This window comes from Ictidomys tridecemlineatus, chromosome 10 (assembly GCF_052094955.1).
Source record: "Ictidomys tridecemlineatus isolate mIctTri1 chromosome 10, mIctTri1.hap1, whole genome shotgun sequence".
NCBI lineage: Eukaryota > Metazoa > Chordata > Mammalia > Rodentia > Sciuridae > Ictidomys > Ictidomys tridecemlineatus.
Genome location: NC_135486.1, coordinates 63,554,179 through 63,565,349, shown reverse-complemented (window position 1 = coordinate 63,565,349; position 11,171 = coordinate 63,554,179). Strand labels below are relative to the sequence as shown.

Genomic DNA, 11,171 nt, shown 5'->3' with positions numbered 1-11,171 from the left:
TCGAACCCAGTGTCTCACGCATGCTAGGCAAGCGTTCTACCACTGAGCCACAGCCATAGCCCAGATCTTTTTTTTTTTAATTCTTTTTAACCATACAATTTATTTTTATTTTTTTAAGTCATACATGACAGCAGAATGTATTTTTTACATATAATACATACATGGAATGTATATACATCAATCATATTATCTATTCTATTCTGCTGCCCTTCCTATCCTCCCTACTCCTCCTCTCCTCTCCCATCCTTTCTCTTTATCCAATCTAATGTGACACACTTTTTTCTTTTTCTCATTACAACATCATATATGTATTCTGTATAACAATGAGGTTCTCCTTCCATCTTCCATGCAATTCCCCTTCTCCCTCTTTTTCTCTCCCATCTCTCTTCCCTATTTAGTGGTAGACTTCTTCTCATGCTCTTCTCCCTATCCCATTTTGAGTCACCCCCTTATATCAGAAAAGACATTGGGCATTTGTTTATTAGGGATTGGCTAACTCCACTTAGCATAATCTGCTCTAATGCCATCCATTTCCCTGCAAATGCCATGATCTTGTTATTTTTCAGTGCTGAGTAATATTCCATTGTGTATAATTGCCACATTTTTTTAATCCATTCATCTATTGAAGGGCATCTAGGTTGGTTCTACAGTCTAGCTATTGTGAATCGTGCTGCTATAAACATTGATGTGGCTGTGTCTCTGTAGTATGCTCTTTTTAGGTCTTTTGGGTATAGTCCGAGAAGGGGAATAGCTGGGTCAAATGGTGGTTCCATTCCCAGCTTTCCAAGGAATCTCCATACTGCTTTCCAAATTGGCTGCACCAATTTGCAGTCCCACTAGCAATATATGAGTGTACCTTTTTCCCTCCCGCATCCTCGCCAGCACTTATTGTTACTTGACCTCATAATGGCTCTCATTCTTATTGGAGTGAGATGGTATCTTAAAGTAGTTTTAATTTGCATTTCTCTGATTGCTAGAGATGGTGAGTATTTTTTCATGTATTTGTTGATTGACTGTATATCCTCTTCTGAGAAGTTTCTGTTCAAGTCCTTGGCCCATTTGTTGATAGAGTTATTTGCTTTTTTGTTGTTTAACTTTTTGAGTTCTTTGTATACTCAGGAGATTACAGCTCTCTGATGTTTGAGGGGTAAAAATTTGTTCCCAGGATGTAGGCTCCCTATTCACCTCACATATTATTTCTCTTGCTGAGAAAAAACTTTTTAGTTTGAATTCATCCCATTTGTTGATTCTTGGTTTTAACTCTTGTGCTATAGGTGTCTTATTAAGAAATTTGGGGCCTGCCCCCACGTAATGAAGATTAGGACCAACTTTATCTTCTATTAGATGCAGAGTCTCTAGTCTGATTCCTAGCTCCTTGATCCATTTTGAGTTGACTTTGTGCATGGTGAGAGAAAGGGATTCAATTTCATTTTGTTGCATACAGATTTCTAGTTCTCCCAGCACCATTTGTTGAAGATGCATAGCCCAGATCTTAAGTTTTAAAATCGAATTCCACCCTGAGTAGGTTGATGAAATCTTGAACCAACCTATAACTGTCCTGCTCCACTCACCCTAGGACATGAATCTTATCTGTCAGCATATACTTGCAGTACACATTACCTGTTCCTTGGCCCTATGTAGCTAGGTGAATTACAAGACCTACTACAGCAGGATCATAGTGCTTATGTTCAAGTAACTCTTATTTTACTTGCTAATGGTCACAAAGCACGAGGGAACAAATTGCTGACAATTTGGAAATGCCAAAGGGAAACCTTAAAATGCTTCCTTAGAATAAAACTTTACCAAATGCACTTCCAATAAAGCATCCTCCCAGAAAGCATTAATCTCTTGGATAAAGAACTCAAAAAACTTAACATCAAAAAAATCCAATCAATATAGTCCTTACCTGAACAGACACTTCACAGAAGAAGAAATACAATCAATCAACAAATATATGAAAAAGTGTTCAACATCTCTAGCAATTAGAGAGATGCAAATCAAAACTACTCTAAGATTTCATCTCACTCCTGTCAGAATGGCAATCATCAAGAATACAGGCATCAGTAAATGTTGGCGAGGATATGGAGAAAAAGGTACACTCATACATTGCTGGTGGGACTGCAAATTGGTGCAACCACTATGGATACAATTTTTCAGACAAACAATCTAATGAAGTGCACTCAAAATGTTAAATGTATACACACCCTTTGGCTCACTTCTATGAACTGATCCCAAGAAAATCATTCTCTACAAGTTAAAGTGCTGCATAAATTAGGATATTCACTGGCCATTGTTCACACTACTAAAAAATTAGTTCAATAGACTAATTAAGGCATATACTGAAATATAATGCAACCATGGAATTATAATCCATATTTACTAAAATGGGAAGATGTCCACATTTTGTCAAGTTGGGGAATGAGATGCCGAATGGCAGAGGCAATCTTGTTTATATCTACTTTTCCATTTACCAGAACCTCTTCTATTCATTCCCCCATGGCCTCCTGGACTTCTCCCTCATTTTATTTGGGTTTTCAAACATTTCCTCCACAGAGGGGCCTTAGGAGACCACCAGCTTCAGCAACTTCAAGAGGCACTAAGCAACTCAGTGAGACCCTGTCTCTAAATAAAATACAAAATAGGGCTGGGGATGTTGCTCAGTGGTTGAGTGCCCACTGCCTCCCCAGTACCAAAAAAAAAAAAAAAAAATTCCATCTTTTGTATAAGAGTTAACAACACTTCTGTTAAAAATGATTTTATTACAAAAATTTTTTAAAAGCAGAAATAAAAAACTACACCATTTATTAACTGCTAATGTATTCCCATATGAGACTATGCCTGCCTCTAAGCTATCACCAGGTTGCTTATTTTCTGTTCACACTATTTATTAAATAAAATTGGGATCATCTCCCTCTCCCCACCCCTGCCCATGGTTCCATCAACTCATTCTTTTTAAATGCTGCAAAATTTAAGAATTTGCCTAGTAATGGCTATTTAGAGTTTTCTCAATTTTTGGCTATCATAATCTTAAAATGATGTGAACACATAGCCTTACATACTGAACCTACTACAAGATTTCCAAGACAGGATTAATCAAAAGGGATGGATTTTTCAATTTCTTTAGTTACTGAACAGATACCAAGATATCTTGCTTATGAAAATTATGTGAGGTATAAAACATAACAATGTAATGATCATCCAGTGAAACCATAGTTGTATTTGAAGCTTCCCATATGCCCCACCCTGATTCCATGGCAGGGATATTTTATGAGAGCTATCATTTATCAATCCTTTTGTTTCTGTTTGTTGAAGAAAATGAACATGATTGCTTTTTAAAAAACAGTATCTTCTCACAGGCTATTTGTATCAGTATCTTACTGGCTATCTGTACTCCTTTTTCTATAAATTGCTTATTTTTTTTGTCCAGTCTATGAACTTCCAAGTCAACCTAATTTTGGTGTCTGATCTATAGAAATTCTTTGCACATTAGTGACATCAGCCCATACTATTACTCATGTCACAAATAGTACCATGTCTTTGCCATATAATAAAGTTTTATATTTTTATGTAAATATTTTTCCTTTCTGGCCTTTTGAGTTAATATTTTCTGCAACACTAGTTAGAATTTCCTATAAATTCTTTAGAACTTTTTACATTTAAATATTTTATCAGTGTAGACTTTAGTGTATGGTGGGGATGGGGCTAATGCTGAGGTGGTAGGACCTTCATCAGTGGTGAAATCATAAGAATTCTTCAAAAATGGATTAATGTTGTCTTTATACGAATGGGTTCCTTACAGTGAGAGTGGGTCTGTTATAAAGATAAATTAAACTCTCTTGCTCTCCCTCACCCTCTCTGACCTTCTGCTAGGGGATGACACAGGAAGAAGACTCTTACCAGATGTAGTCCCCAAAACTTAGACTTCTTGCATCCAGAACTATAAGCCAAATAAACTTCCATTGTTAATAAATTATCAAATCTGTGTTAATCTGTTAGAGCAGCACAAAATGTATTAAAAGAGGACTCTGACTTTATTTTCTTCCAAATGCATAACCAGTTGTCCCAGTAGTGTTTACTGAATAATTCAACCTTTCTCCACTGATGTAATGACTTTGTTCTATACCAAACCTTCACATTTATATGTGTATGCATGCGTCTGTGTGTGGATACAGACATATGTATTGTGTACCATGTACATAAAGCTACTTCAGAATTAATTTTCTCCCACTGCTATCTAACCTGGATGACACAGTACAACTACGTAGACAGAAATCACTCACCTGTCCTTCTTCATCAAAAGCCATAATCACCACAGCAGCTCCAAACTTCTTAATCTTCCTGGCCTTCTCCAAGAAGTCCTCCTCTCCCTCCTTCAAACTAATGCTGTTGACGATGCACTTCCCCTGGCAGCACTTTAAACCAGCTTCAATCACAGCAAAATTGGAAGAGTCAATGCACAAGGGCACCTAAGGGAAAGGCAAGAAAATAATCATGATGTGTGGAAAAGACAGACAGGATTTTAGTACATTTGTTCTTAAAGCCCAGCATTCTTGGAGTAATTTCAACATACAAGAGACTACATGCATGAGCCAGGATCTTACAATTCAAAGACCAGAATGGAATCAGTAAGATCATTTTCCTGGTTTCAGCCCTAGTTCACACTTTCAAGTGCCTTAACCTTGAGGCAAATACCTCAAGTGAGATTCAGACATCCCTGGTTGAACTGAGGGATTAAGGTTTAGCCTCATGTCCTTTGGAAATAGCCCTCTAGCCAAGTTATTCGATTTCAGTTTTCCCTTTAGATAATCAAGTTCCTCAGTGAGGAGAAAATGAGTTTTAATATTAGAAAGTAAAAGTAGATCCAATACTCAACAAATGTATTTAACTAAAATAAAGGATAATAGTGAAATGTGCAGAGAACAGGTTTCTTTCTCATTAGTGCCTCTGTATCAAAGAAAGTGAAAAGAAGGATTTAAAGGAAGGATTCAATGGGTATAAAGAAATGAAACATGGAGGCTGATCTAGGCCCCAGTGTTAAATTAAGGCATTCAATAAATAATTTAAGTGACCACTATGTCAGATCCCACACAATGTTAAGACACACAGGTCCCTGGCTTCACCAAGGCTATAAAGATAAATGATTAAACAGTAATTTCTTAAGAGCAGTAAATGCTACAACAAAAGAGAAGCACAAAGTACTTTGAAAGGGTATTTCAAGGGAACCAATCTGTCTGAGGCAGTAGGAACTAAGAAGGAGAATTCAAGGAACATGTTTCAACAGAGTTGTAAGAAATTCCCTAAATCACACCTCCAAAGACAACAGGAAAAAAACAAGCACTCTGCCAATTTTCTCTTTCTTAGCATGCAAGTAATGTGGGGTTTCCTAGGAAAAGGGTCAAATGCAATGAAATACCAGACCAATGTTTTAAGGAATTCAGTGACAGCATTGTGTCCCGATCCTACTGGTGAAAACACGCTACTAGAGCATTTGTATGCTGTACTATAACTGACCAAAACTTGGTCTCCAATAAATTTTAGTAGTAGGTCAAAAACAAGAAAAGAGAAAATTACCATAATGATTGGGGCACTAAGTAACCGTCTCTTAAGTCATGAGAATCCTTCACAGCTAACAAGACACTGTCATCATTATAATTCACAGACCAGACAGAGCAGGTGAGACAGCCCCCTTATGGAAACCAGGGCCAATCACAGCTCATGGGGTGCCTGGACCCTGAGGGCATCCAGCTTTCCTGCCACTAGCAAGCAGATAAGCCACTGGCTCCACCTCTGAGTCTGACTGACTTTCAACAGGCCCCTGAGTTTCTTTGCTCCTTAAATTCTCAAAAGGTCTATTAAACCCAGAAAAGTGGCGAAACTTTTTAGTAAGGGTTTTTTTTTTGGTTTGTTTGTTTTGGGTACTGGGGATTGATCTCAGGGCCCCTCAACCTCTCAGCCACATCCTCAGCCCTATTTTGTATTTTATTTAGAGACAAGGTCTCACTGAGTAGTTAAGGGCCTTATTAAGTTGTTGAAGCTAGCTCTGAACTTGTGATCCTCCTGTCTCAGCCTCCCAAACCGCTGGGATTACAGGTGTGTGCCACCCCACTCAACCTAGTAAGGAGTTTTTGTTTCTTTTTTTTTTTTTTTTTTTTTTTTTTGGTGGTACTGCGGGTTGAACCTTAGGGGTACTCTACCACTGAATTATATCCCAACATTTTTATTATTTGAGATAGGGTCTCATTAAATTGCCAAGGCTGGACTCAAAACTTGACATTCCTGCCTCAGCCAGAGTTACTGGATTATAAACAGGTGCCATGGCACCCAGCTCATTTTTTAGGTTTTATTTTTATTTACTTTTGGTATTGGGGAATGAACCCAGGGGCACCAAGCTACAACCCCAGCCTTTTTTTATATTAAGAGAGCCTCACTAAGTTGCTGAGGCTAGCCTTAAACTTGTAATCCTTCTGCCTCAGGCTCCTGAGCTGCTGGGATTATAGGTGTGCACCACTGTGCCCAGTATATCATCCAGTTCTTTAGTAGGAGTTTTAATATACAAATTAAAGATTGTAATTCAATGCTTGCCACAAGACTTATAACCTAAGCATTTGCTGAAGTAAAAAAAAAAAAAAAATTACAGCAGTCCAACCTGAAATTTTTTTTCCTTTTCTTTTTTTGGTACTGGGAATTAACCCCAAGGATTCTTCACCAATGAACCACATCCCCCAATACTTTTTATTTTGACACAGGATCTTACAAGTTGCTGAGGATGACCTTGAACTTAGGATCCTCCTGCCCCAGCCTCCCAAGTCAATGGGATTACAGGCACCCCCAAAACACACAACTCTAAAAGCACCAGGAAGTGAATAGGGGTATAGCTCTGTGGTTGAGTTCTGGGCTAAATTCCCAGCACCAAAAAACAAATCAAAACAAAATAAAAGCACAGAAGATTTCTTTTACAAAATAACTTCAAAAATCACTTCTCATCACAGACTTACTAGCAGAGAAATTAGGTAATATTTTTAGTTTTTAGAACCCCTCTAAAGTTTTTAAAAAGACTGATGCTAAAATTAACACTCACTTTTTTTTTTGGAAGGCGGGGTGCAGGTACTGGAAGTTTAACCCAGAGGAGCTTTACCAGTGAGTATCCCCAGCTCTTTTTATTTCTGATTTTGCAACAGGGTCTCACTAAGTTGTTTAGGGCCTTGCCAATTTGCTAAAGCTGGCCTTGAAGCTACAACCCTCCTGTCTCAGCCTCATGCGTTGGATTAAAGGTGTGAATCATCATGAAGATCTTAATTTTAACCTTTTAAAGAACACATGTAAAGGCTGATATAATCCCTTGATTAACTACTTTTATACTTTTGTTTTAATCTGATAGGCCTAACAAGGTCTCTTCCTGATAAGGAGCACTTATTGAACTCAAATGGCAAGCAGGGAACAAATGATGTAGCAGGAATGGGTGGGAACATCCTTCCAAGATTCAGAAAGTGGGTCCTAGGTTCGCCCAGAAATCTAATACTCATCAGTTCTCAAGACCAATCCCAGAAGCCTAGGAAATAGCCAAGCTAAAATCATATCTCTCTCCAAAATCTGGCTTATGCTGGACATGGTGGTGCAAGCTTACAATTCTAGCAGTTCAAGTGGCTGAGGCAGGAATATCACAAGTTCAAGGCCAGCTGAAGCAACTGAGCAAAGCCTTAAGCAACTTAGTGAGACTTTGTCTCAAAATAAAAAAATAAAAAGGGCTGGAGATGTGGCTCAATGATAAAGCACCCCTGGGTTCAATCCCAGGTACAGTAAAGAAAAAAAAATCTGGTTTGTGTCAAAAAGGTTACTGTTAGTCAAGAAAGCTGACAATCAATCGGGATGCTCAGGCAGGAGGATTATGAGTTCAAAGCCAGCTTTAGCAACTTAGCAAGGCACCAAGCAACTCACTGAGACACTGTCTCTAAATAAAATACAAAAAGGGCCGGGGATGTGGCTCAATGATTAAGTGCCCTGAGTTCAATCACTGATACCAAAAAAAAAAAAAAAAGAAAGGAAGCTGACAATCGTGCTTTAAATGTGGGAAAATAGAAAAACAGATCATGAGTAGACAGATCAAGGGGACAACTGGCAAAGCTAAGTGAAAAATGACACAGTGAGTCAACCAAAACCTCTCAAATACAAACTCTGCACAACCTTGGCAATGTCGGGCTCAGAAGCGATCAAGTTGCAAAATCTAGTCATTGCACTCGGACCATCTAGCATGCCATCATCCATGTTGATATCCAGCACCTGGGCTCCCATTTCCACTTGCAATTTGGCAATACTCAGGGCTTCCTGAGGAGGAATGCAAAAGGAAGCATTATTACAAGAGAGTGACTCAGAGAATGCTAACAAAAGTGATCCCCCACCATCCCCCAAGTATCGTTTCCAACCACTCTAGATTAACCAGCCTGGTTCCCTGTCCTCCTCTCTAGCTCTCTCCACAGATGAACCTTTCTCGCAGGCCTCTTCCTTCATATTACCTCACTAAGAATCCACCAAAGCTGTTTTCCCACTATAAAAAATATAAAATCCTCAGCTTGTGGTTAAGGCCCTCTAAGCTAGCCCTGCCTTTTTACTCTGCCAACAAAATCCCCTTTTCTTCTACATTTGCTTAGAACCAGCTTAAGCTCCATTTCCTTTAAGAAAGATACTAGGAGAAATCATCCAAAACTCACATCACTCTTCAGTATTTGCCAAAACATGCAAAGTATTAATAGGAGGCTGTTATTTGGAGTTGCATGAAAAAAACTATAAGTGTATTTCAGCATGTTTTTATACTGAAATGCTTATCAAATACTTTCACATATGAGTAAACATTACACCCTCCAATAAAAGAATATGATATGCAGAATTTCCCACTAATGATCATTTAAGGAGTATCTTGCAGGATCAATGTTCCAAAGAACACACTTTGGAAAACACTGCTCACTCCACAATGACCTGCGGTCTCTCAATATCATCATCATGTGGTTTATTACATTATCATTTCCTCCTGCCTTCACAAGTACTAGTTTAAGTTTTCATATAATCTAAAGCCTCTGGAAACCAAGAAAGGCCTTATATATCTCCTCCTGAAATGCTGGAAAAAAAATACACATTTGGTAATACTGAGACTTTTTTGTTGTTATTTAAATCTTCATTGTAAACGTCACAGTGTGATAAAATAAGGAGAAAAATTAATAGTAGATACTGATATTGTCCTGATTTTCCTAAGTCCAAGAAAATAAAATAGGAATTTTAACCAGTCTCTGTGCAGAATAGGCATGATACCCTCTGGCACACGCCACAATGAAATGCCATTCACAGCAAAGCAACGAAGCACAGAGAAAAAGGATCACCAATCCATTTGGCAAATCATAAAATATTTTTCAGTATCAGTAATGATTTAAATAGTATAAAGAATAAGAAGTATAGTTGACAATCCCCATTCTAGAAGGAGTTACATCTAGAAGGAGTTAGTTGAGAGTATGTGACACAGTCACATAAAAACCTACCAGGCACTGCCATACAGTGTAAGAAAGTACAAGTTCCCTATGGACTGAACCGAGGAAACCATCTGAGAGGAGAAGTCCTCCACTGGCCACTGGGGGATGGATTGGAGGAGACAGAAGGTAAGTGACAGAGGTCAAAAGACCTGGAAAACAGAGATGCCAATACCTCACCTGTCTACTTCATCGATCACAGAATAACCACCTGAAGGTCCAACACTCCCATGCGAGCTCAGAGAGAAAAAGTGGTTTGTTTATAAATAAGCCTAAGTTGATCAAGCCAGGACTGATACTCCTCTTCGGTCAGTGCTTTCTCCACTAAGCCAAAGAGCCTTGAGGGATCACTGAGTCCTGGAAAACTAATAGGCAATCATGCCACTCATCATCTCCTGCTTTTACTGCATCCCTCTCCTCTTTCCACTATGCAGAGTGGTGAAGGGACTGGGCTCAATGGACTGGGTTCACCACTTACTTGCTGCGAAACAACAGGCAAGTAATTTAATCTCTCTCAAAGTCTCTGTTTCCATATCTAAAAGATAGGAATAACAGCAGTGCTCATTCATGGAGCTATGAAGAGTAAACACGTAATGATAGAAAACATTTAGCACACAGACTGGCACAAAGAAAAACTTTATTTAAAAATGTATTATTAAGCCAAACACAGTGGCGCACGCCTGTAATCCCAGCGGCTTGGGAGGCTAAGGCAGAAGGATCACAAATTCAAAGCCAGCCTCAGCAATGGTGAGGTGATAAGCAATTCAGTGAGACCCTGTCTCTAAATAAATAATACAAAATAGGGCTGGAGATGGGGCTCAGTGGTCAAGTGCCCCTGAGTAGCTTCTTCTAAAGTGCTCCCTGCAATTAGTGACAAATTCATCAAATGCAAGAGTTGAAGGGAACACCATAGAAAGGGCAGAAGAATCAAAACGTAAGTCAAAATACTACCAAATGCAGCATACTACATGATTAGGAGGAGACATCAGCACTTCAGAAGGAGCAAACAAGAGCTAAGATCCGGCAGCAGAAGCAAGCAGAACATGAGGAAGGGAAGCACCACGCACAAGTATAGGATAGGAGGCTGGCCTCCAGAGTGTGAACTTCAACATATGCAGAAAGTTGCCACACAGAACTCTGAACTGGGGAGGACAACCATGAGAGAAGCATATGGCAGCAGTAAGCAGGGACAAGAATGAAGGGAAGGGGACCAATCAGTTAGGAACCAGGTAACCAAGCCCCTCCCTGAGGAGGAAGACACAGCTCTGGGGAATGGTGTGAAGTGGTATTTGGCAAGTCCATAAAAGAAGTTAATGGACCATTTCCATGTGATGTAAACTAAATCTGCTCTGATACTTATTTCTGAAAGATCTCTTTCTAAAGGTTGCAAAATCTGGAAATGAGAAAAGCTGAATAATAAAATTAACCAATATTAATGTTCAGACCAAATTCCTCTATTTTTAACTTCATATTTGTAAAAAAAAAGAAAACCTATTCATATGACTCAGGCAGGCTCCATGAGGATTAAATTTTGCTCAACCACAATATGACTGAGCTTAACATGGTTAAAATGATCACATAAACTTTCTAAGGCAAGAACCTATGTCTTTATCTGTTTTAATCTACATCTAAAAGGATCAATAATACCCTCACTTATCA

The 11,171-nt window shown here is 38.8% G+C and overlaps 1 protein-coding gene across 8 annotated transcripts in view; it reads right to left on the bottom strand.

The window, feature by feature from the left end:
* The window catches only part of Mtr (5-methyltetrahydrofolate-homocysteine methyltransferase), a 91,158-nt gene that overhangs the window by 39,630 nt on the left and 40,357 nt on the right, over nt 1-11,171 (bottom strand). For all 8 annotated transcript variants that reach the window (XR_005731009.2, XM_040278705.2, XM_040278704.2 and 5 more), the window contains 2 exons: nt 8,182-8,322; nt 4,281-4,466 (listed from right to left, as the gene is read on the bottom strand). Coding sequence is in view for 7 of the 8 variants with exons in the window: in XM_040278705.2 (XP_040134639.2) it covers nt 4,281-4,466; nt 8,182-8,322 (327 nt within the window). In the remaining variant the exon portion in view is untranslated. The remainder of the gene's footprint in view (nt 1-4,280; nt 4,467-8,181; nt 8,323-11,171) is intronic.